General features: G+C 43.2%; 1 protein-coding gene across 7 annotated transcripts in view; it reads left to right on the plus strand.

Annotated features, from left to right (window-relative positions):
- OPHN1 (oligophrenin 1) overlaps window positions 1-24,147 on the plus strand; it is a 113,605-nt gene extending 89,458 nt beyond the window's left edge. For 6 of the 7 annotated variants that reach the window (XM_006020500.3, XM_025200117.1, XM_006020501.2 and 3 more), the window contains exons 14-24: window positions 929-1,003; window positions 3,319-3,403; window positions 4,179-4,237; window positions 6,524-6,629; window positions 8,137-8,296; window positions 12,934-13,081; window positions 15,114-15,425; window positions 17,578-17,743; window positions 19,260-19,310; window positions 20,153-20,203; window positions 21,075-24,147. In XM_006020500.3, coding sequence (XP_006020562.2) covers window positions 929-1,003; window positions 3,319-3,403; window positions 4,179-4,237; window positions 6,524-6,629; window positions 8,137-8,296; window positions 12,934-13,081; window positions 15,114-15,425; window positions 17,578-17,743; window positions 19,260-19,310; window positions 20,153-20,195 — 1,205 coding nt within the window. In that variant the 3' untranslated portion in view covers window positions 20,196-20,203; window positions 21,075-24,147. The remainder of the gene's footprint in view (window positions 1-928; window positions 1,004-3,318; window positions 3,404-4,178; window positions 4,238-6,523; window positions 6,630-8,136; window positions 8,297-12,933; window positions 13,082-15,113; window positions 15,426-17,577; window positions 17,744-19,259; window positions 19,311-20,152; window positions 20,204-21,074) is intronic. The other variant, XM_025200116.1, reaches the window with a different exon arrangement.
- Window positions 24,148-26,682: the final 2,535 nt, after the last annotated feature.

Below are 26,682 nucleotides of genomic sequence, written 5' to 3' on the forward strand. Positions count from 1 at the left end.
CATAATATGTATGTGAGTTTTAATTTTTCAAAGCATCCCTGCGGATTTAGCCACAACCCTGTCCCCCAGTCTGAAGAACAGTAATCTGCTCAGAAGTAGTCCCACTCTAGAAACCCCAGCCATGCTGTATAACCACTGGCATTCTCAGGAAAGGAAACATAGTTGAGTAAATAATGCAAATAAGTTTTCCAAATATTGGTTCATACTTTAAAAGAATCAGCTTTGACTGTCTTTACTCTCTGTGATGCCAGCAAACCAATTTGCTAACAAACCAGATTTAAAGCAATATTGCAGGACTGGCCCACTCTAGAAACCCCAGCCATGCTGTATAACCACTGGCATTCTCAGGAAAGGAAACATAGTTGAGTAAATAATGCAAATAAGTTTTCCAAATATTGGTTCATACTTTAAAAGAATCAGCTTTGACTGTCTTTACTCTCTGTGATGCCAGCAAACCAATTTGCTAACAAACCAGATTTAAAGCAATATTGCAGGACTGGCAAGAAGTCAGTTTCAGATTTGTGACTAGTCATCTCTGAAATCTGATTCTAAGGGTTGCACTGATCCAGTCGAAGAACAGAAACGTCCCAAGTGAACAACTCAATTTAGAATAATGAATACTTGCCACCAGTTGCTCACATATTAGCTACATAGCCTGAGCAGTTTGCAGAAATATTTGATGAATCATTCTGCCAAACAAATGCATTATAGGACAATATGATCTGTCTGTGGCCAGTTTTGTTTTATTTACAATTATTTGTTCTTGGTTGTTCATGTGGTTCTTAGAGTAAGTGTTTCAATTCTGTCACAGACACTGACACCCTCTTAGCTTTTTAGAAGAAAATATTGCTCCAATAGATGGCGCTTTTGAACTACCATAGTCTCAAAAGGACACTAAAAGAATGGTTTTCATCTTTCTCCTGTCCAGGGATCATTACTGAGGGCGTGTATCGAACCGTTGGTAGCAATATCCAGGTGCAGAAGCTTCTGAATGCGTTCTTTGGTAAGCGTTAGTTATTCTTAAGTGACTGAATTGTCATGTTTTTATATTTCTAAGGCACCGACAAGGAAGATTAGCTTCCAAGTGAAACAGACTTCTGCACTTTTGCATATAGAGCTCCCTGTGCTATTTGCCTTCCAGGCTGCTGCTGTTCTCTGCTAGCCCTTCTGAAGTATCATTTTTCATTCTCCTTTTCTGAGCCACTTTTCCAGTCTGCTCTATCACTCAGTCCTTTAAGTGCTGCCAGGTTGATTAGCATTTGCAAACTGAGAAGTGAAGGAAACAGTAACGCAGCAGGGGAGTCACCTCGCAGCCTGTGGTGACTGCAGGTGCAGGTACAAACAAAAGCATAGAGATTATTCATGTTGCAATCTGGGCCCCTTCCCTTCCCCCCCCAATAGGTACATAGGGCCTGACTGTCATTTACAGGAAGGTCCCATTGCTGTCCTGTGGCAGGATAAAGGTCATTAATGCAGGTGAGAATCGGACCTTAGGGGTGATTTTCCCCTTACACACAGCAGCTTATGCTAGTATAATTCCATTGTCTTCATTCTAGTTGCTCCTGTTTACATCAGTGTATGTGAAGGGAGAATTTGGCTCTTCTTACTACTAAAGATCTTGCTGCTTCCACAGCACTGTCTGTAGACCCGTAGTTCTCAACCTTTTTAGACCCGTAACACCCTCCTTTGGCTCGAAGCACCCCTTGGAAAATGCCAGCTCTTTTGCTCATTTTTTTTGGCTACAGAAAAGTAGGAAAGCAGTTTTTCTGTGGCAGAGAACTCAGAAAGATTACAACAGATCAGAATCATCTTGACACCATAGCTTCCTATTTGAAATCCCTGGCTTTAAATCATGTTTGCACACTTAACAGTGCTAATATTGTGTGGCTCCCAGCAGCTCCTCTGAAAGGATTTCAAAGCCCCTCAGCGTCCTGGGGTACCCTAGTTGAGAAGCACTACTGTAGAGTCCAGTTATTTATCTTGGTCACCTCTTTTGCCAACCTGTAGGGACAATTCCAATAAAACAGCCACCAAATATGTCCACTGTTAACACAACCCCCCACTCTGCCTCCTCTATTTTAGAAGAACCCAGGATAAACAGACAGGACCTTGCAAAATTTTATGAAGGTCAACAACATTGGGCACCCCTGGACCACAACAAGAAACATGTCCCATAGTCTAGATCTGTGCTCTAAGAATATCTTGCTCTTAGACCCGGATCTGCAGCTTGGGAGACTATCAGCTTAATCATCAAAGCATCAAGGCACAAAGGCGGAGGCAGGTCTGTAAGATACCCAAGACCTGAATCCTTATCACAAATATCTTTCCAGATGGGGAAGACTATATAAACCTGGAACATAGGATAAGAGCTATGTCCATACCAAACTTCTACATGAGTAGACTTTCAGACAACTGCCTTCACATCACTGAATAGATACGTGGTATAAATGTTCTGTTCAAAGGCTGCTAACGCTATGATTATTTTGATTATTTTAAACAGCTTGCTTATCCTGATATGTCATTGTATTGGCTTCCCACACAGTTGGAACACCAGAATACTATGTGTAGTTACACTTTCCTGATGATTAATCACTGATTTTGAAGTTGTTAATTTTTTCTAAATTCCTACCTTCCCAATCCATAGTCCTGATGGGCGATGTAGCATGTACGTTAACGGTAAGTACGGATAGACACATTATACTGAGTTAAAAGTGCAGAGACTCGCAGCATGTCAGCAGGTGGGTAGTAATTATTCAACATGTCTGCTGCTGTCCTGGGGCAAGTGGAAGCCAGACTGTGTGGGTCCCTGTTTCATCTGGGAGTTGGCAATGTCCATGTAGTTTTCACTGGCCTCAGGATAGGAGCAGACGCACAAAATAGTGACTGAAGAGTAGCTGATATGCAGTATGTGTTTCTTTCTTCCTTTTAACTCGGCATAATTTATTCATCTGCCAATGCCCTTAGGATTTTCCATACCTGACCTCTGTGACTTATGGTGGAAGTCAGTCCCTTTATTATTTTGGCCATGTGCTAAGGCCACATTCTTTTCCATCTTCCTTCTCCTCCTAATTTTAAACACACCGTCATCCTCTTCCCTCCCAGCAACATCCTCTCCAGAAGATCAAGGCCACCAGCGCTATCATTGGTGTTATGCTTTACCTGACCAGGAAGAATCACCAGCTTCCTTTACGTGCCACTGCAGGCTCCTCTGCCATGAAAGGAAATTCTGCCCAAATGTATTTTGATATCCATTTAAAAAACAGGCTTATTTCAAAGCTAATTTATGTCTTATCATTTTACATCCTTTTCCTCATCAAGATCCAAAATGTCCAGGGAACGTGGATCTCCAAAGCAGTGACTGGGACATCAAGACCATTACCAGCTCATTGAAATTCTACCTCAGGTAGCTTCATGGGTTTCTGTCTGGTTGAGACTGCCCAGGGCAGGTGAGAGAGGTGGTAACTAATTACTAGCCTAAGTCGGGGGCTCAGCAAACTGCAACACACTTTAAATTTGTTTCAAAGCAGTCTCCTTTTCTTTTCTTTTCTTTTCTTTTCTCTGTAAATAATATTGTAACATCAAGCATTTTTCATATTCAAAATGCTCGAGAGACATTATCCACTTGCTGTGCTCCCCACTCATGTTACTAGAGTCACTGTCCAAACGTCTCTTAATAGGCAGGGGAAAATCATGGCCCATGACAGAAAAATTGTCATGCGGAAAGTTCGCCGCAGAGCTGGAATAGGAATTCACGATTTACTTATTCCCAACCCTTGCCCTGGCCACTAAGGCACAGTCTGTCTTCTGCCTCAGGGAGGAGCCAGGTTTATGAATATATCAAAAGAAAGCTAACATCAATAGCAGGAGAGTCTGCTCCCATTTTACTAAGAAAAACCATTGTGGGGAGGGTGATGGAAAAACACCAGAACTCTTTGAGCAAGGAATGTAGCTGTTGTGTTTGTTTGTTTGAAAAGTACATCTGTTGTAAAAACCCTAGGCACAGTAGAGCATAACCCATAGGGGTCAGGAAGGGAAAGCGAGCTGGACCTTGGGAGTCATTGGTACTGGAGAGCACAATGAGATCAGAAGCAGCAGCAGCAGGTATAAAGTAATGAGATCAGAATCACAGCTGCTCCCTGGCTCCTGGAGGAATTCAATATTCTCTCTCTTTGTTTCAGGAACCTGTCTGAGCCCGTCATGACATACAAGCTCCATAAAGAGCTGGTCTTGGCTGCCAGTAAGTCCCAGCAGCTTCCCTCCTGCTTGTCCCTACTTTTCAGCATTCTCTGTGGATCAAAGTACTGCATCTCTCTCCCTCTCCCTCCCTCCCTCTCTCTCTCTCTCTCTCTCTCTCATAACAAGAGAAAATGCTGAGTGTTTTGCACATGGCGTTCTAGCCCAGGTAGAAGTGTTTTAGATACTTCTGGGGTCTTGTGAACCCAGCATTCATTCCTGCCTGTGGCAGGGGGTCAGGCTGGATGATCTGTTCAGGTCCCTCCTGACCCTAGCTACTATGAAACTATAGACAAGTTGCAGAACTTGTGTCTTCTTTTTTTCCACATGTGCCCTTGTACTATATGGGAACCAGTGAGGTCCACAGCCAGTGCAGCAGCCACATCCATTTAGGAACTGATACGGATGGGAAATCCTATGATTTAGCCTCTGGGATACTGGATCTTGAGAGTGCCTCTGTGCCTTGCTCATCACCAAGTGACACTTTACGTTTCAGTACTTCAGGGAGCTGTGGAATTGGTGAGGGCATGGCATTTTGCAGGATCCCTACATATTGGAGCACATTCTCCGAGGGTCAGTTGACATCACTTCACTAGGGTACGCTGACCTACACCATGTGGGGATCTGGCTCACTGTATTTAGGTAGCAGAGCCTTGCCCCTGCTTCTTCTGGTTTCTTAATTGGTTTGAAGGGAAGCACTCCTGAAAGGAAGGACTCCCTTTCTTCCCCTCATGCCAGTCACCTCTCAGCATGCTTCCCTCTATCTAGGTTTGGATCCCTTCAGGTGCTCTCGAGGTGGGTCTGAGAGCCAAAGGATATTTTTAAAAATCTCTAAAAGCAGTTTTGTCCTCACAATTGATTCTGGACAGGTTTTTGAATAGTTAATAAATACAGGAGGTGACAGATGTTTGTGGCCACAGCAGCTCACACATCTGTTGTTGGCCCAGGAATTTATCTTGGGACCGTGAACTCAAAAGACCTGCCAATGTGTGAAATGCATTTTTCTGCTGGGGCTTGTAGTACTGTCACAGACCTGGCTGGCAAAGGTCAGGCAAATTACATGGGTATGTTAACAGGACACAATCTGAGCCTCATGTTTATTTTTTAAATGGGTAAATAGGGACATAAGATGCCAGGCAGCTGCTCAGATGGCCTCTTTGGCAAAGCAAGTTGTTCAGAGATGCTGATCCCACGGTACCTTTGAATACGTGAATGTATTTTTTCTGATGGAGCTGTTAGTGCTCACAAAGATCAGCAAACCACATGTGTGTGCTAACAGGGCCTAATTAGAGTTAAGACGCATTTAAAGCAACTGGTTTTCCTCAGTCTGCTAAAATGTCTCTTTGCAAGTAAAGTGAAATGGGTTTAAAGTAGTTATCCCGTAATTGCACTTGGAGCAGGAGTGCAGAGCCAGTGACCTTGGTTTTGCGATTTGTCAAAAAAGACAGCTGACTTAAAAAAAAGAGCAAATGTTTGAAAAGGGTACTGCAGATAGGAAACAATCCAGGTTAAACCATGCTGAGCACCTGCAACTCTGTTTGGACTCTTTGGAACTGCAAGGGCTCAGCATCTCCTTGGGTTTGGCTCTTGGAGAATGGATAAGGTTCTTCTTCCTGCCACCAAAATAATTTTTTCTCTTCCAACCAATTATGTTCAGGCCCAAGATTTATTAGTGTTAGCTGTGATTAAACCAATAATGGCTGGGGGGGTGGAAAAAAATTAACCCTCTTATCTTCCACCATCAGAAACCTCAGCATGAAGCTTTCCAGCTGTAAAAATCACACATCCTTCTCTTTACATTGAGTATTTTATTGATCCATACTGGCTTGTGCCCTTTAGAGTGTAAGCAGTGTGGGGCAGGGACTCTGTATTTCACCCACCACATGTACCCTAAGTACAGTACTGTGTTCATCTGTGCTAATAACAGCCTCAGGAGAGAGGCCATAAAAATGAGCTGTCCTTTGCTCCTGGCACTGATTTTGCTAGGTGATGATTGAGATAGCATGGGTAACTGTGAGGAAAACTCTGTTGTGCCATTTCTATCCATGCAACATATTTCATTGGCACTAATTCAGATATAAAATACAGCCCTGAGCATATTTTTTAAGCTTGATTTCTTCTCTTTCCACTTCATTTTGTTTCTCATGATGCGTAATCTCACTCTCCTGGTAATTACATTCATTTGCTTTTAATAAGCTGCCCTCCCCCCCTCTCTCTGTCTTCTGAGAGAACAGCACCCACAGATTTGCTTTGAGCAACAGGCAAAAATTTCTGTCTTGTTTCTTTCCAGAGTCTGAGAATCTGGATTACAGGCTGGGAGCCATTCACTCACTAGTTTATAAACTCCCTGACAAGAACAGAGAGATGTTGGAACTCCTCATACGACACCTGGTCAAGTAAGCAGAATCCAATAAATCTTTCTGTTAAGCCACAGTGATAATTATGTAGCCAGAGAAACAAGCCTGTTTCTCTGCAAATTTAATTAAGCCTGGGGAACCACTGCACGCCAGGGAACTCGGAGCACTTAGGCTGCATAAATTGCCTGCCTGTCTTTTCACTGCCATTTGATAGGGTAAGTGTTATTTACCTTCCTACCTGCCACTTTTGCCCAACGGCCACTTTGTGACAAGCAGCAAATTAAAGATAATGTGGTCTAAGATACCAGAACGTGACATCTATGGACTGGTCAGCCTGGCTAGAAAGGAGGTTTGTTTGAGATTTGGGACCGGTTTTCAGACCCTGGTTTTCTGGACTGGAGATTAAACACATTGACAGCACATCTAGCACTACTTATAGTCCTTGCAGCAGCACAAAGTTAGCAGATTTTCAAACCTGGACTTCAGTCAGTGAGAGACATACTTGACAGAGGAATTAACACCTGGAATGGAAGGATGTGTTTTGGCCATCCCATTTGGGAAAAGCCACTTCCCAAATGGGACTTTTGCAGAAGAAAACAAGGCTGCTTTGGTCTTGTGGTCACAAGGGGTGATGTTCATCTTGGTGCCATTTGATTCTTCCCCTTCTACTTCACAGGCAGGAAAGCTGGCTATGTGGTCTTGGTTTGGACCTACCTCTAGTTCTTGAAAGAGATGTTATTCTTTTAAAAACTCCTCCCTAATTTGGAGTCACCACTTAAAAAAAAATCTGACAGAACCCATTACAAGTCCTAGTTGTGGCATTTCAAAGACTGGGTTGTGGCCTAACCTCCACTAAACCTATGCTGGCAGAAAGCCTTTCATACCAACAGGAACTAGATGACAGGAAGCAAACTCATTTGTGATTTCTCTACTCCCCACTCCCAAAGCTCTGGCTCCCATTCCAGATCCAAAATGTGTGATTTCTACCTAGCTTAGTTTATAAATCATTCACCAGTCAGTGCTTCTCAGTGGGACTGCATATGCCACAGAAATCTAAGGGCTGCTAAATAAACAGAACTGTTTCTTGAAACCACAGAAAGAGCTTGCCTAGAGAGCTCTCTGAAATCATCCAGAGGTGCTATGCTCGTATACAGTCCTTCTTTGCTGTAAAAAAACAGAATAAAATACTATTCCTCATGCCTGCCTGGGATGAATAAAGTATTCCCAGCCAAAGTTTTCACTCAATGTGTGTGTAACACGGAGGGTTTTGGATCCCAGAGGGTTATAAGAGGAGCTGGAGATTTGAAGAGATCAAATAACAACAGTGCCAGCACACTACCCTCAAACAGCCTGTGCGGCCAAAGAATGTACTCGTTGTAGCCAGATACATGTTTTATGGCCAACTCAACAATGCTAGGTAACAAGTCTGCTGCAGCAATACAGAGGAAATGGAATGAATTAGTCCTGCTGTTTTTTAAATGGCTTTTAGCATTCTCTTTTCTAATCCTATCTCTTTCTGCTGTGTTTTTTTCTTTCCTTCCATCAGTGTGTGTGAACACAGCAGAGAGAATTTAATGTCACCGTCTAACATGGGGGTGATATTTGGCCCCACCCTCATGCGGGCTCAGGAGGACACCGTAGCCGCAATGATGAATATCAAATTCCAAAACATTGTGGTTGAGATCCTCATCGAGCACTTTGAAAAGGTATGGGGCCAGCCCTCAAGAACTTGCCTCCAAAGCTCACTTCTGCACCATCAAGTCCTATGTGTATTATTGCTCTCTCTAGTTTGGAGCATTGGCCTCTTTTATTGGATTCTCCACATGGTTTTTCATTGTGCTGTTTAGAAATCCAACAAGGGGGAAGCAGAAATTGTAACAATTACATGTTCTTCACTGTTTTCTTAAATGACTTGCCCAAGTCTTGGGGGAAAAAAATCACTGCATTCATGAAATCAGAGAGACCCTTCCCCATTCGGGAATCTTATTCCATAACTGTACATGAAAGGAGTTTTATACCTTCCGCTAAACCAATAATTGGCTGAGAACAGGAACCCAAACTAGAAGAGTGACTGGTCCCATCTGGCATGGTCTGGAATGGGGCTGTTTGTGGGAGGCTTCAGCACATAACTAGCATTTTTATTCTGTATGAAGTGGAATGCTTTGCGCGATGGTAGCCCATCCAGGTATCAGTTTCCAGAGAGGAACTGGTAGAGACCACTAGATGCTGATGCAGTGTTAGAAAAGTGGTTGCGCCATTACTAAATCGTGGAGGCACTGACAGAGCAGGGCCATTTGGAGTTTGTGCTAAGATTTTCCTTTTTATGGTAACTATTTAATATCCATACTGGAGTAGTGCCTAGCAGGCCCATTTGTGGTTGGATCCGCACTGTGACAGGTGCTATCCATGTACATATCTATTCACATGTAACTAGCAACAAACTGGTGTTATTCATGGTTTCCTGTGTCATGATTGAATGTTCAGTGTTCCACTACCTTAATTCTTAGTCTGTCACTCACAGTTTGTGGTAGAAAGGAACTGTTTGGGATTTTGGAGGCTGATTTGGAAGGGAATGATTGCATTCTGCAGTAATATGTGAAAAGCTAGGGTCAGAGATAGGATTAAGTGAATCCACAGGGCATTTTGAGTACTTAAGGACATTTTTATTTGGATTCAGAAACTGACCAGAAGCCTATGAAAGCAATTTCTTTGTAGTTCATTGACATCCCTCCCAAGGAATCTCTCACAGCCAAGTAGATGCTTATGTTAGGATGTTCAGAGGATGCAGGCCCATGTTATGGCCGATAGAGGGAAGCCAGGACAAATGTATCATTATTCTGCCACCCATGAGATTCAGAATTAAATCTTTAATTAAGCCAGTCCTCTCATTGCTTACCTTTAATTCTTTCAATTATAAGGTTAAGTTGTAACATTTTATTAGATTGGGCTTGTTAAGTGGAACTTCAGAGTCTAAAATGTCTTCAGCTCACTCATAAGCAAACACTTCAAATGAATCTGGAAGAGGATTGATTTATTATTTTTAGGGTGCATTATGAAGACGCTAAGGAGAAGGAAATTGTTCGCTGAGTCTCCATGAGTAATCATTGCTTCAACAGTTCAAATGTGAATGCCACGGCTAAATTAAAAACTTGATCTCCTTGGAAATATCTCCCACTCCTGTACAAACCTTTGTTTCTGAAGCTGAGATTAGGTCAATATCATTGTACCTTTCCATTATTTAAATTTGATTTTCAGTTGAAATAGCATGAACTGAGCAGGGCGTGTGTTCACATCTCAGAAAGGTTTGCATTTTGGCACAGTTCTCAGAAGGAGCCAGAAGGCCGTTGCTACAATTGATGCTTTGTGGTAAGAGGTCATGGTGGTTCTGCCAGTTCCACTCTTCTTCTGAAAGCCGAGAGTTGCTTTTCTGCAGAATGTTGTGGCCAAGAATGAAGACGTTGTTTCAGCAGGTTTTGTGAAACTTGTCTTGACTTTGATGCAGATAATCCTCACTATTTTAATGGGCCTTTAGCTGTTGCTATTAAATCAAGGACTGTTAGTGTAACAGCACACTCTCTTTAGCATCTAGGCCAGAGGAACATTCTGGACCTTCAAATTCAAGGGTGGAGAAAATGTATCCCCATTTTGAAAGGACAGGACCAGGGGTGTTGGAGTCCATTAAGCATTAGCAGCTGCTTTGTGTCACAGGATTTCAAAGGCCAGCAATCCAAATGGAACAGATCTGAGTTTGGAAGAAGTTCCTGAATCCTTGCCCTTAACTACTTTTAGAGGGAGTTGTGCGTGCACATAGCTGCAGAACAGGGAATGTCGCTGGTGTGGCTTCCAAACAAAATGAGATGGAAAAAGCAGGAGCATGCACCCAGACAGCATTCATAGCAAACTCACTGGACAGAGAGTTTGAGAAACTATTAATGCCCTTCGGGTTGGCTGGTGAAAGTTCAGACCCTCAACTGCTCATGTGTTGGTTTCTCTTGTAAGTTAGACCCTGGAGAATCTGATTGCAGAAATGCCTGGCTCCTGTTACCACTATTATATGTTCTGCCTGGGCTTTGTGACAGAGAAGATTAAGGGGAAAGGAGCTGGAGAGCATTGCACTGCTTCATCCCACTTCTTGACTTTACAGAGTTATTCGGCTGAGAGTGACAAAAGTATCTCGATAAAACACATGCAACACATAGGATTCTATTTACAGAAAATGACATGCATGATATTTTAAAAACACTACATTTACTTCTTACTGAAATCTGCCTGAATGAGACCCTGACTTTCCCCCCACTGTAGTACCTGTGCAGAACAGGGGCCCCACCTGCCTCCCCAGCCAGTGAGAGTCGTGTATCTCATGAGCACCACTCCTTCTCCAGGGTTGACTCATTTTCTGTTCTTCCTGCTGTCAGAGTTGCCAATTCTGATATTTTATTGTGATTGGGATTCCAGTCCATGACTCGGGAACCCATTCCACACTCGTTCAAGGCCCTATCCAACTTCTATTACTATCCAAAGGATAAAATTCAATAGCAGTTGGATTAACACCTCCATGTAGCAGTTTACATCTCCAAACTCCTGTTCAAAGTTTACTGCAATTTCTCTTTGACCATGAAGAAAGCAACTGAATGAATGAGAGCAGCTAAATTAAGACCAACCCACATAAGTATTAAAGGCCAGATGCCCAGAATAAAATGGAATCAAATTAATTTGCCTTCAGTGGCTTCTACAAACATTTTCACCAAGATTATTTTATGATGCCCCCATATCCCAGAACAGTCTTGGATCTGAGGGTTGTTCAGTGCTAATTCCAAATAACGTGATGGTTTGTTTGGGTGCTTTTTGCAAAAGACTAAATTGGCTCTTGTCAGCAGCATGGAAAATATTTTTCTGCAACTGTCAGTTTCAAGGGATGGTTGATATGCCCTGCAGTTTTGTGCTAACACAGGTTTCATCCTTCCGTGGTTTGGGGTTTTTTTCCCCTTTCATTTTCCTCGGCATAGATAAGTGCTACATGTTAGTTTTTGAAGTGGGTGTGCGCAAAGATTCATAACAGGAAATCTGTCTAGAAGAAAGCCCCCACCATGAGACACAACAGCATACAATGAGGAATGCATCGCTTTCCCCAGTGCTGAGTTTCTACCTGATTAAGTACAGCAGAACTGTCTTTGTGGTGCTTTGATTGTACAAAGGCATAAGCAAACAGCTGGGGATTTCCTCAGCATAGGAGAATTTCTGGGTGCTGTAGAAGTCTCATAGCTAGCTCATCCGCCATCCTGAGCTTGTCCCTGGGGTACCCATGGGTTTGGTAGCACACATAAGAGGAAGAGACTGTTTCCAAGGTATTGCTATGCTCACTGGCTCACCTACCATGCATTTGAATTCAGTAGGCAAGCAACATAGTTTTAGAGCAACCCTAAGGCCTTTCTAAACTATGTTGGAGCAAGTGTAGAATTAGCCCCAGGTTTACTGACCTGTAACAGCTTTTGTGTGTTCCCTCCAGTAATCTGCACCCAGCAACCCACGTGGATGCAGGTTAGGACTGGCCCCCAAGGGTATACTGTAAGATGCATTTTCTGTAGATAGTTCACACATTATACTCTGCATTTAAGTTGCATGGCTTTGGGGTGTCTGTGTTGGGAATGCTATATTCAAGACTCAAGCCTGAAGCATCAGGTGAGACACATGCGCCTGGGGAAGTGAGGTGACAATCACATTTCTGTTCTTAACCTAACACAACGAGTAGGATACACCTGTCTCTGCTGAAAAGCAAGTCAGCCAGAAATGACTGAACTCATGGTTACGAGGCTGTTGAACAAAAGAGGCCAAATATTGCTGCTCATTCTTTCTGGAAAGAGAGTGCATGGCTCCTGTTGAGCATCCCTAAAACACTGTTCTCTCTTTGGATTTAAACTGCATAGCTGATGATGACAGTAATGAGTCTTTGTCCTTAGCCCCTTCCTGTCCATTTCCAGTACTAAGCAGAGCCTCACTACACTTCTCTGAGGTGGTGGAAATCACATATTCCAAATTTTATAGATGGGGAAACTGAAGCCCACTGAATTTCCCAGGTCACAACACATTGATGGCAAAGTCTAAAGTAGAATCCAGTTCTCTTGCCACCTCTTATTTGGTTTGGTTCACAAGTCCAGTCTTTTCCCCCCCTTTGGAGTTCTCTGTCAATGTGTCCTATAGGGACTGAAAAAAAATCAGGTTGACTAATGGGGCTCACAGGAAACCCCAGGGGTTGTCATTCTGGCTCAATACAGTGAGAATCGTTAAATAACTGAGCACAGGGATCAACTGAAATCATGTTCTTCTAAACCACTCTTCCTTGCAGATCTACTCTGGCCCGCCAGAGGAAAATGCAGCTCCCCCAGTGCCTCCTCCCAGGGTAGCCGCCCGTAGGCACAAGCCCATCACAATCTCCAAGCGTCCTTTGAGAGAAAGGCCTGTCTTCTTTGGTGGTTCTGTGGAAGAAAATGAAGGTCAGTTCAGCTATTCACTGACATCGCATCCACCTGAAACCTCTTACATTGCATTTGCCAGTATCATGTCCAAGAACCCACCTTTCTGTTCCTTGGAAAAGAAGGCTTTGAAATGGTAGTAACAGTATATCATTACCAAGGGCATGAGCATTTTGGCTGAGAAGCTCTGTTTGGCTTGCAGGGTTATTTCCCCTGGCAGAAAGCAAAGGAAATGCACCTCATTATATAGGCTGCACCATCTCACAGTCTCGATGAACCCTCCTCTGGTGGCAGGGTTTTCTGATCATTTGCTGCCTCAGAGGTGTAAACCAAATACACAGTTTGCATGATTGAGAATCATGATGAAATTGTGCAGATTCACAGGTAAAAGAGAAATGCCAATAAGCAAATAGACTTGAAAAATAAAACTGTTTTTTCTGGCACAGTAAAGGAAATGCAAAGGTAATGCCAAGCACAGCTAAAATAAATAGATCAGTGTTTCATTTAAATCCTTGGATTGTATAGGCCAAAGCTTGGTTGCAGGGGATCTTATGATAATGTCTAAGCCACAGCCCATCTAATGGTCACTCAGGTGAGGTATCCCCCAGAACAATATTTAAAGTAAGTAAACAATTGGTTGATAGAAGCATTTCCTGGTTCACGTTCAGTTTTGCTCTTCAGTTGTTTTTTCTTTTTTGTAAGGAGTTAGTAACTTAGAAGGACACACCCATCATGTTGCAGGGACACCATCAACTTTAAATCATGCTGCTGTCTGCAAACGTATTACCAGCTGCTGCTACAAATTGCTCCCAAGATCACTATCACTGAAAGAAATTAGAAGTATATTTTCTCTAGGGGGTTTTTTAAGTATATTTACTTTGTGCATTTGACGACACTTTGCACTAGATCCTGTATGTTTTTTTTGAGCATCTGCCCAACCTAAACATGCGCTTAAGAATGTGATTAACTTTAAGCACTTGAATAGTTCTTAAAAGTCACTACAAGCTGAGCTTGTACTTCAGTGCTTCCCTGGATGAGCAAGAATCAAGGGCAAGCTATCTATCGTATATCTATTATGTACATTATCTATCATGTAGTCATGCAGTCAAATAGACAATGTCATTCTACATATAGAATTGTTCTACATAATTTTATCTATTCAACTGCACTTCTCTTGTTTTGAAACTACTTCTCATAAGTTCTTTTTTCCTCTAGTTTACAGTCTTTCTCTATTCCTTTAAGTATCTTTTTATTTACTTACAGAGTTAACCATAACAAGCCATGGTTTTATCTGTTTTTTGTAGCTTAGGCTGTAGCTGCTGCTTTCCCAGACCTAAGGAAGGGCATTTTGTGCCCAAAGCTTGTATAATCTCTCTCCCAACTGTACAGTTGGTCCAATAAAAGATATCACCAAAAAACCCTTTGCTTCTTGCACATTTCCTGGATCACCGTGGCTGTAACAACAACCCAACTTGTCTGAATCAAGACAAATGTGTTCATGTCTTGCTGGACTGTGTGTGGCTAGTTTCACTATAGGGGCATTTATTTTTTGTGGGTTTTTGACACAGCAATTAGAAAGAAGAAACCTTTTGGAGGAATATGGAAATGTGTCAGTCAATCCCCCCCAAAATTATAGGGAGATTTATGGGCAAACTTTTTACTTCTACTTTTTGTTAATTGGCCAGGAGCTCAGAGTTAACAGCATCCCTCTAAAAATCCCAGATTTTACACATGCATTGATCATTTCCATTCCTTACCTGCTAATAACGCTCAAGAGTAGTGAAACTGAACTAATGTTTAAATGTCACTTATTCTTCCCCACCGGCATAAGCCACTTACCTTTCATAATTCACTCAGCAGGGACAGTGAAAGCAAACCAGTCAATTGTGCTTATTTCTTGCTGCTGTTATTACACATACCATGAGCTTTATTTTGCAAAGCTAATGAACACCTAGAGATTAACAAAAGCTGTGGGAGCTGAATGAGCACTTGTAAAAATCAGGTTCTGTGTTTCACCTGGAATGCTTGTTCTTTTTGCCTTTTGGTTTCACAGGTGACAGCCATAACCAGACTCCTAATGGCACCATCATCTGTAACAGCACAGAAGCTCCCAAGCCACTTCATCGCAACCGAATGCCCATGCCACGAGCAGGGGAGGCTGATCCTGGGAGGCCTGGCTCAGACCACAAGCTGGAACAGTACCTGGAGGTGGATGTAGGGAAGCTGGTGTCCAAACTGCAGGATGGGGGATCTAAGGTTGCCAGCAAGGCTGCAAATGGTATGGTGACAGGCACTGCTGCTTTAAAGACCACCACTCTCCACACAAAGAGGCCTGCTCCCAGGCCTGTGGTTTACAGCAAGGAGGGTAAGTTTTCTGCTTTGTAAGGTCTCTCACACACAGAGGTCACACCTGAAATTGGATATGACTGGCTCAGGTTGCTGTTCTGCAGAACTCATAATGGCATTGTGACAAAGACCCCTGAATACTGGCATTCGAGAAACCTGTGGGTTCTTGGCAAAGGGAAATGCCAGTTTTCTCACTTGCACCTCTTTTCATGAAGTTCAGTGACAGGGGACAAAAAACCAAGATATTTATAAGCCAGAGTGGATCAATGGATCTGAACCCTCCTCCTTTTGAGAATGTCCCGATTCTGGACACTTTTTGGGTTGGGCCCATTTAATTTCAGACAGGCACAGAAGCTCAGCCAGTTGCTTACTGCTGGAAGAGAGAAAGCACCCTGGCCTTTGTCATGTCAGAGGGTTAAGAAGCATTGTTGCTACTGTAGCCTAGTCTTAGCCACAAGGCGTGGGCTGAGGCATAATGAAAAGTCAAGCCTCTATCTCTGGAGGTCCTGAAATCAAAATGCAGATCTGAAGGGAGAAGATGTAGGGCCACGTCTGAGCAGGCATTGTACAGGAAGAAAAAGAAGGGATGTGGGTCTCCTTGTTTGTAGAGTCGCCCATGTTCGTCTGGAACAGTCTTGCTATGTACAGGTCACTTTAGAAATAAGCATTTGCTGTTGATTGTTTATAAAATACCATTCCTCCTATAAGATTGTCATAAAAGCGGTGTTCTTCCTAAGTCATCCCAGTGCTTGTTACATGCTTTCACACACCAGTAACGTTCGCAGTCTTATGTTTTGAAAGTCAAAAGTATGCTGTGTATTTGTGGGTTGTCTCCTGGGTGTAATCAAAAGGAAGAATAACAAAGCTTGGCTCCATAGCACTACCGAAAGGTTCATTTGGCTAATACCCCAATCTCATTTAAATCTATCAAATGAATATGAAGAGGAAATCAGTTTTTGGAATAACAGGATGGCTTTTACAGATGGCTGTGGGTGTACCTTACTCTTAATCAACATTGTTGATAGCAATTAGAGATGTTCTGTTACATCTGTATTAGACACTAATGAACCATTACTACACTATCATTCCCTGTTCTGGTGTCCAAACTTTGAGGGAAAATGCTGGATAATTGGAACAGGTTTAGAAGAGAGCCACAGGAATGGTGAAAGCACTAAAAAAAACATGCCTTTTAGTGAAAGGCTCAAGAAGCACAATCTATTGCTCTTATCAGAGAAAGGATTAAGGGTCACAGTGTATAAATACCTATACAAGGAATAAAGGCTTGATAAGAGAAGGGCAAAGTTAGACTAGAAATACATTGTTAACTGTTTGCCAAGGGCTCATGGTGAACTCTCCATCACTGGAAATTTTTGAAGTCAAGATTGGACATTTTTCTAAAAGATGTGCTCTGTTCTGATTGGGAGCTGATTTGGAGTCCCAGGGCTTGTTTTACATAGGGGCAGAGATGAGATTTTTCTGCTGGCTTTATAAAATACTTCTTGAAAAAATTGTGCTGGTGGAAGGTGAGAATGGAACTGTCTTAGACCAAGGAGGGGCCAAGGGTTCACAGAGATGAAGCAGCACAAGTGAAATAGCATCTTTCCCCATGATACTCTGCTGGTGGTGGCCAGACCAGATGGTGATGACCAAACCAATGAACAGGGAATGGGGTGAAGAGGAGAAGCATGCTATGGTGGGTTCAAAGAAGTAATGATGGCAATGTATGGATAATTGGAGTTGGATAGTCAGCCAGCCATACTATGAAACTCAAAAAGAATAGGAAATGGGAGAAGAGAATGAATAGGAAGCCAGAAGGAGGAAGGGAAGATGGATGAGGGAGAGGAAATATATAATCGCTTCATAAAATAAAGGCTGAATATGCTTTTGGACAAGTAGAGACCCAGGGAGATCCTAAGAGGGAATTGAACCCTCCCTCCCTGGGTGTGAAGAGCAACGCTGCACCTTGTGATTAGTTTTCCCTCTCAAATGATGCAGTAATACCTGCAAACCAAATGTATACAACCAGCTTGTCCTGAAATGGCAATGTCTGGCTCTGCCTGTGGTGGTAGATTCCCCAAATGCCCCTCCTTTCTTAACTAGCCTGACCCCTTTGCCTCTTCATAATCCTTTGCTGCCGCTGTAGACAATGTTTGTAACCTTCAACCTTTCAGGTGATTATGACAGCTTTACTAAAGCACGATCCCATGGAGACAAGCCAGTGATCACACGTCCGCCAGTGAGACCCCCTGACCCTCCCTGTCGAGCCCCCACACCCCAGAAGCTGGAGCAGAAGCCAGAGCTAATAGCAGGAGGAGCAGAGGAAATGCCATCATCTGTGTAAGTAGGAAATCTCTGTCAGGGCTGTACAGACAGCCCTGGATGAACAGGTCTGCAAGAGGCAACTCTTCGCAGCTAAGGGATTTGGAAAGTGTTCATTGGGAATGAGACTCAGCCTGGAAGACCAAACTAACACTAGCTGCTGCATTCCATCAGTATTTGAAAAAGGAAAAGAAGAGAGAATAAAACTAAACCTGTGGTAGTGGTATAACAAAACCGCAAACCTTTTCTGCTGTGGTCCTAGAACTCTACTTGCCAGCATCTTCTGTATTGCATTTGCTAGCTGCTGGCAGCTGGTCAAGCCACACTGAAGAGTGAAACTTCCATGAAGGAACCAGGCTGGCTTGGATTTGTTCCAAGCAAAACTGGAGGAAGGCTTAGCACTAATTACTCTGGGTCCCCACTCAAATTTCACTCAGCTCTTGGTTAGACAAAACTCTACTGGAGCAAATGGGAGAGTGCCTGAGTAAAAGCTGTGTCTGGATTTCACACACCATAGTAAGAATAACAGGATGGCTTTTAAGAAGAACAGTAAGAATTTGCTCTGGAGATGGATGTCTAGGCAATTGCCACAAAGACCTCACTCCTTGCTGCTGGTGCTGTAATACAGTAATGGAGTATAAACTTCTCATTTCTATGTCATTTTGTGCTGGACCATTTCATCAGGGTAGCAGACATTAGTGACAGCTGGTTGCTTAATAGTCTCTCATGATGTACTTCAAGGTTGGCATTTTTTCCCCTCCAGAGCTTTGATTTAAGGCCCCACATACTGCACCAAGGATGACATGTACTAATTAGACATCATTTGTCACCAAATTGTATTTTTAAATGCCACAAAGCATTTAAAAATATCTAGACAACAAGGGATGTGATCCCAGATTTTCATAGGAGAGCGAGGGCGGGTGTCCGTGTCCTGCAATGAAGCACACTCCAAACCCTCTGCGCTCAGTGCACTGATAATGTTACACTCTGCGCAGATGCAGCATTTCTAGTAAAGCCATGCTTTATTTGGCAAATAACTTTTCAGTAAAGCAGAGTTATGCAGTTGGTCCAAATCTCCTTGCTCAAGTGAACCTCCTGTTGGTAATCGTGCCCGAGTAACAGTAGCAGGCTACACTCTTACTGTCTGTAATCACTTGCTGTGATTTCTCTCTTCATAATTGATTTGAACCCAGGTCTGAAGTAAACACAATGAAGATAAATCATGCCAATTAAGGACATAGGGGTAAGTTTTTTAACCCAGCAGGTTGGGCTTTGAATTGGGTAGCCAAGTGACAGACGGCAAAGCATCATTGATGGTAGCATGTGTTCAGAACGGTCAGAGGCAAGAACAAGGCAAGAGGTATGAGAGCAGACGGACTATCAGTGAGAAGGGCCTTGATCATCCTCACTCTGCTCCTATAGTACCCTCTCACCCTGCCTTGCTCTAAATCACTCCCTGACACAAATACTATTTCAACAAATAGCTGCCTTGTGCTGGGTAAACATAAAAAAACCTTTCTGGTTTTGTCTGCAGAGTGGCCTCCAGAACCAAGTTCTTTGAGACTGCTTCCCAGAGGACAAGCAGGTAAGAGATACATGGAACTTAAACCTTTCGTGTGAACGCACACATGAACAAGAGTCTGCACTCAGCATGGAGGGCGCTGCCACAAGAAGCTGGAAAGACCCTCTGGTTCTTCTCTGAGCATGTGTGTTTTATAGAGATAACAGAGAGGTTATCCACCAAAACAGTGGATTCAAACAGGGGAAGCTGTGGGGTCTGTAAAATCCAGACCTGGACTGAATGATTAGCTTGAGCAGCTGTGCTAACAAATACTTCTGTGGGTTTGTACACTGTTGTGTGTTCAATTCTGAAAGTGTGTATAGGGTGCTCACTGCTTGAGAAGCTTACAATCATGGTATAGAATAGATGAGAAAATCTTGTTGGATCATTGGGTCTTTCCTTTTTGCCTGGATAGAGGGTGGTTTTCTAATACAGAAATAGCTATTAAACTGATGTCACATGATCTAGTTGCAGGTCACAACATTACCATTATTTAGCCCAGTGTAATGAAGCAGTGGGTTTAGAGACAGCATCAGATTTGCTGGGTCATCTGAGATGGCAGGGGTTTGAATTAGGTACAGTGAAGTTTATCTGTTGTAATCAAATTTAGTTTTGTAGCCTCCACCTCTCACTCTCAGATTACCAACATGTTCCAAAAGCACCCTAAAGGCTGTGTACGTCTTTGAGAAGGTGATAGATGTTGTGTCTCTCTTAGAGCATATAACAATTTCCTCACCGAGGGTGCTGAGCTGTACATCACTGAACGGGTCTGCTGTGGAGTTCCTTCCTTTAGATGCATACACCTGAATTTAGGCTTATTTATTAAATTAATTTGTTTTCTCTCCTTTTTCCCTGTTTATTCACAGCTCCTCCTCACCTCAAGGCAGACTCCCAAATGACGAGAGCTGAGATTAACGGTACGTTTCTGTCACAAAAGAACACCCTAGAGCACAGTTTGAACCAAGGTTTGCACCCCAGTGGGTTGGGTGGTGAGGAAGACAGTGAAGGTAGTTGGAAATCTTGGAAGAAAAGAGACTGACTGACAGCAGCCTTTCTTCCCCTCATCCAGCAGAGGAGCTTGGAGGAGAGGTGATGACTGGACGGGGCCCATTCCCCCTCTGCTCTGGTAGCAGGATAGCAGGGCAAGATACATCAGCACCTCTGGGCACCTAGACATGTGATGGCATGTCGGCACTGTTTGCACCTGGCCTAGGATTTTGTGGGCAAGGCAACCCACTGTTCTTTTGGATTAGGTCTATACATGTGCACTGGGGTACATGGGGTGGTGCTTTAATTAGAGAAGCTCCCAGACACGCTCTAATTAAAGCACCCACAGTGTCATGTGTATTCGACATCCCCACATTTCAAAATGGTGGCAGGGGTGCTTTAACCAAAGCTTGTCAAATGGGCTTTAGTTAAAATGTGCCTGCTGTCAGTTTTGAAGCGCAGGATGTTGAATACACATGACACTGAAGGCGCTTTAATTAGAGCGGCTCTGAGAGCTGCTTTAATTAAAGCGCCACTCCCTCCACCTGGAGGACATATATATAGATGCCCTGTCTACCCTGTTATCATCATTTAATCCACAAGAACAGTGGGTTGCCTTGCCCACAAAGTCCTAGGTCAGGTGCAGACAATGCCGAAGGCTGGGGTGCTGAGGTCTGGCTTAGGTTTAGGCCTGACCGCAACGACTGGATGATTGATATATTTTTGCTAGGGCAGGTTGTCTCTTGCCATTGCTTTTTTGTTGTTGTTGGCTTTATTCACATGATTGCTTTCTTCTTTCAGACATTTCACTAACCAATCCTGGCTGGTTCCAGGTAGTTCTCCCTGCATCTGAAATGGCCTCTCCAACCACCCAGATGGTTTGAGCCTGCGTGATATGGCCATGGAGAGCAGCTATCCCACTGGACACTGACTTTGGGGCATACTATTATGAACAGTCCAGGGGGTTACAGGAGAGGGGGACAAAACAGCAGGAAGATCCAGACCTATTGTTTGTTAAATTAAATGTGCATCTTGAATTCTTTTTGTCACACACACCCCTGAGCTCCTGCATTATGCAGTGTGTAAAGGATGCTTGTCATGTAGGATGATAAACCTTAGGTTTGATGCTGACTAGTGGAAGGTGACCCAGTCTGCAGAGCTGGGCAGAGGATGACCGATATGTCCTAAAAGGAATAGCAGAGAACTCTGGGCGTTGTCTGCACCCTGACCCTTTAGCAGTTTTGCCCTGGAAGGACTTTCAGCTCAGATGGACTTGCAGCCAAAAAGCAAGCTACAGATTCCCAGAGCTTGAGTACCAGGACGAGTGGTCTGAAGTTTGAACTGGACCATCTTATTGTCGGAAACTACTTGCTATCACGCACCATTTTCAAGAAAACCTGTTTTCGTTGCTGAGTTAGTTCTGTTGTGTTGTTCCAATGGTTAAGGATGCAGTGTGTATTAATGAGAACACTGCTAGTGCTAAGGACGGGGTTTCATGCCCAACATTAAGGGCACTCCTGTTACCCATTGCTACCCCACACCATGCCCCTGTGCTGCAGAGGCAGCTACCATGTGTGTTAGTAAACATAGCTGTGCCTGGTGTCTTTTTGAGTATTTAAAGTAAGTGTTTTTCCAAAAAGGACCAGCTTGGTCACAGTCTCTTGAAGCTGAAAAATGCCAGGCCCTTTTGCTTCATGCATCCATCTTTATTCTGCTCTCATTAAACTCCTTTACCAGGCTATGCAGACGCAGGGACAGTATCAGTACTGTTGTTTCAATTTTACTTTGCCAGCACATGGAGGATGAGACTCACTGGACTGGGAACAACATTCCTGAGAAGCACCCATGTTTCTGGGTATTTGCCCCAGACCCTTTCTCCACAGCAACAGCTGCTGTTATATTGCACTCTTAATCTGGAAGGGAGATATGTTTCCCTTAGCTGTGGCTATTGCTTGCATCTCTGTTAATGATGTAGATCCATGTCATGGTTCCACTGAAAGCCAATGATGATCCCATGACATGGTACCTAAATAAAATTGTCTAACAAGCAGCTTCCAACTCCCCCCATGGGCTGAAACACCTTCCCCATCACCAGCAACTGTCCTCATGTCCTGTGAGTGTTTCCTAATCATTCCCAGAAACTGCTAGCCTGTTAATTAGAAGTTCCATGTTATAACAAACACCCTTTTGGAGGGGTGGTGGTTTGGAACCAAAGCAAACGTCCTTGGTGTATGCTTCAGCTGTGGCTGGGGTGCAAACTCTGATTTGCCAAAGTGTATGCAAATTGTTCCTTTGACTGCTGTCCTTGCTGCCTGCCTTCCTGTGCATCTAGTATACAATGCTGCTTCATTACTGAATGTCATTCTGGCCTTTACCAGATACTACAGTGGTGCGTGAATGGTGCGGCTGCTCCCTGTGGCTGCAGTACCATGCTCTCAGCTGGCAGTCCTGTATATATGCTTATAAAAAGTGGCAGATAAAGGGGGCTTCAAAAATATGATGTAAACAGCTGTGTTGTGTTATGTACATCAGTGTGCTGGTGTTTTTAAACTGATCGGCTTGTCCCATTCTTGGAAGAAAAGCACTCTCAATGCCAAGGAAATGGAGCAGGTTCTGTTTGAATCAAATTGTTACAAATCCACACAGATAAAATGATGCCAGACTATCTAGCAGAAATGGAGAGCTGGGAGGCATAGGAGGGATGCAGTCAAGGGCTTTTATCTAGATCAGAATTACTCTACTCCTGGTAGGGAATCCTGTCTGTGGTCTGTGAACCAATTTCAGTTGATATCAGTGGAATGGCACCTTCTTAAGTCAGGCATGAATTTGGCTCTGAATCTCTCATTGAGGAGGGGAGTCATTGCCACCACTTTGGTGTGACTGCTTCAAAAGACAACATGTGAGCACCCTTTATTGGTTTTTTGACAGATGTTACTGAATCCAAAATTTCTTGAGGCATCCTGTAAATTCCTTTCCTTTCTCATGTCCTGGTGACAAGATATTCACCAGAATTTGCAGATTTATTGGAATCTGACAGGCCACGACATGAGTGCTTCTCCTATGGCCTCAAACATGTAACCTCTAGGCTGTGAACCACATACCTTATCACTCATGCCACTCCAACCCTCATCCTTTAAGCATGGGTACAGGTGAATGAAACATTTCTGGTCTGGATTTTCAGTAATGTTGTAAGCACCCACATGTTTATTGATATCAAAGGGAGATGTAGATGCTGCACATCAAAAACAAGGCTCATAATAGTTAAATATTAGGCCCAGGGAAGTGGAGACTCCCAGAATTAGTAGCGCCATTTGAAAATATGGCTATAAAGCACTCTTCCCAACACAGACAATGCTGAGGGGCAACAAGGAAGTAAAACAACTTGTTCCCAGTTCATTTTTCTGGCACCAGATACTTGAGGGGTGTAACTGGGGAGGGACTAGTATTTGTCAATGGACCTGGAACAGAGAACAAAATCAGCAGAGAAAGAGGCTTGGTTGCCAAATTTCTGAAATTCTAAACAAGAGAAGACAGCAGTTAATTGGAAACCTACATAATGGCATCCATTTCAGTTTATTTGTCATGCGGCTGTGCTCTATTTTTCCTGCCATTAGCACAAGTGAATGCTGGGGGACTGTGCATTCACTTGTAAGTCAGTATGTAAGATTTTCTTCTGTGATTTTTTTGGGAAACATCTCATGCCTGTGACCAGGAGCTGAGCTTATAGAAGTCACCTGGACCTTTGCAGTGCTGTACTTAGTGTCAAAGCACCGTGTGCCATCAGCTGCCTGATCCAGTTTGCTTTGTAAAAGTTTATGTTAGCTGTAATGGTTATGAAGTTTCCATGAAGTAAAAATCCAGGATGTGTGTTTCAGTATTTCTGTGCTCTCCTTTTATTTATTTATTTTTATTGTAGATTACATGAGCTTTATTTTAAAGTTTAAGGGTAAGTACAGACAGCCAAAAAGCCAAAGACTGAATTGATTCAGTCTTCGCAGATTAGTCTTAACTGCGTAGATTGAACTGATAAGCAAGTGAACAGACATTCACTTTTGAGTCCAGAAATGCAGCTACATGCCTGCAGCACTTCAGGCCGGAAGCCAGGTTGTACTGGAGCATGCCTCCCTGCTGGGCCGGAGCAGAAAGCTTGGGCCAAGACAACCTGCCCATCCTGCAAGGGGGGTTCGCAAGGGAGGTACAAAGCATCCTGCGATGTTGGGAGACTGAGTTAACTTGAATCTGGAGGGGATCTGGGACAGAAATTCAATAAGCCAGTTTAACCTAAATCAGTTAAATCTGATACTACACTCATCCAGGTTTATCTTAAGCTGGTTTTGGCCATTTTGAAAGCGGTTTATGTGCACTGAACTTCTGTTGTGTTACAGACTTAAACTGGTTTCCTATTAGTTATACCGGTTTATGTGTTATGTCAGTCCCTAGCCTTAGTGTCCTTATGGTATTTTAAGCCAGACCTCAGGAAATTTGTCAAGTATTTGCATACAGTGAAATGGCTTGGAAATACTCAAAGTAGAGACAAAGGTAATCCAGCATCCTACAATGCAGAGCTATTGTTCCTTATTTGCACGTGTAGTCAGGCATTACCCTTCAAGTCTCAATGCTGGGGCTTCCACCAGTTCCCAGAGAAAAATGATCCATTGCTCAGGAAGCATTTTTTTTCTCCTGTTTTTTTCTCTTAAATTCTTTCCTTAATTCCACCCCATTATTGCCTTGGACATAATTCCTAAATTAATCCATAAATAATTTCTTTCCCTCATGGGTTTCTCACAACATTACATAAACAACCAAGCATTTGAAATGGAACTGAATGCAGGAGAAGCCTCTGGTGAATTCTGTGCTCCCATTTCCCCTGCAGACCAAGCTGACGTGTACCAGTTACCAGAGCATGTGTTAAGGGAGCAGAGAAGACTGCACTAATAGCATCATCTAGAACTCAGCCAAAATCAACAGCTTTGACTTAATTTATAGGGTGTCCAAACTCCGATGCCACTCTTCATCCACACCAAGGAATCTCTGCTCTGCTCTGCTTCAATTGTCATGAGCTGTTTAGGAGGCATTTGGTTCAAATAGCTCCCATAAAAAGAAGCAAGAATAAGAGGGTGCATGAAACAGATCCATCCCCACAGGGGCCTCCCCTCCAGCGACCAGGCTTTCTTTATTGAAGTGCTTTAATCCCATCCATGAAAGTTCATAACTAGGGTTGGGCCTGAACTGCAGCCTCAGAGTTGCCAGTGCCTGAACATTGGATCCTGAGCTTCAGTGAGTCTCAAATGCATTTCTACTCTGCACCTGTTCTCAAACTGGTTATTTCCTCCTTAGTTTTGTTTATAGCAGGCAGTCTCTCCATTATCCAAGGTGCGCCTGCGGCATAGCTTACCCACCGAGCTCTACAAAGAAAAACTCCCAAGTCAGCACTTTCCTTGCTAAAGCAGACCTTTGATTAGAGCATTCAAATTGGCATATTGCAATGAGATGCTAGTCTCTAGCTGCATGGTGGACTGAGATCCTGTATTTCTCCTTTCCTGACCTGTTCAGGGCAGCCGTAAACAATCCCTGCATATTCCCTCAGATAGGAAGGAGTCTTGCTTCGCAAATGGAGGTAGAAGGGTCTGAGAAGCCACTTTCAATATTTGATCATGGCTTGAATTCTGTTTCCAAGTATCTCTGTCTTACATTACAAAAAAGAAATGTGGTTACCACGCCAGGGAGCATCATCTATGGGCAGAGCTAACGGGACACATGGCCTGAACTGAGCGAGAGAATTGGCAAATGGCTGAAAAAGGCTTGAAAATATGAGAAGCTATATGAGTTCTGTGTTATTAGCCCGACAACCAGAAAGTACCAACTCAATGATTTAGGTAAAGCAAGGAAGGTTCAGACATTTTACATACAAGCAGAGAAGCCATCTGAGGTGAGGCTTTTTGTGTATTTCTAAGTTATTGAGGAAAAATGCACCTGACCTATCTTCTAAGTAGCAGAGTAATAATGCATCCCATGAACACCATTTTCCTCTCAGCCCCAGCTGTGTAACTCCCTTGGATTTCACCCCTTTTAACTTAAAATGTCCATACATCGTTAATGTTTACAATAAGCTACTGTAAGAGCATATGTGTATTCCAACAAATGCAACGATTAGCAAGTGCATGTGTGCATCAGAGCTATTAAAGAAGGGGTGCAATAAATCAATGTGTATATGGGCAAGTGAACACACTTGTTGCAGGTGACTGTTCCTGAGAGACAGCCTGAGTGTTGGCCAGCTATTTAAACTAGTTTTTTCTTGTTTTAGCTTCACATCACTGACTCTCATTCTACCTCCAGTGTTCCTTGAAATGACCCCTACAGTTGCAAATTCCTTGTACTTATAAATGATCACATCATGCCTAGTCTCATC

This window comes from Alligator sinensis, unplaced genomic scaffold (genome assembly GCF_000455745.1).
Source record: "Alligator sinensis unplaced genomic scaffold, ASM45574v1 scaffold809_1, whole genome shotgun sequence".
NCBI lineage: Eukaryota > Metazoa > Chordata > Crocodylia > Alligatoridae > Alligator > Alligator sinensis.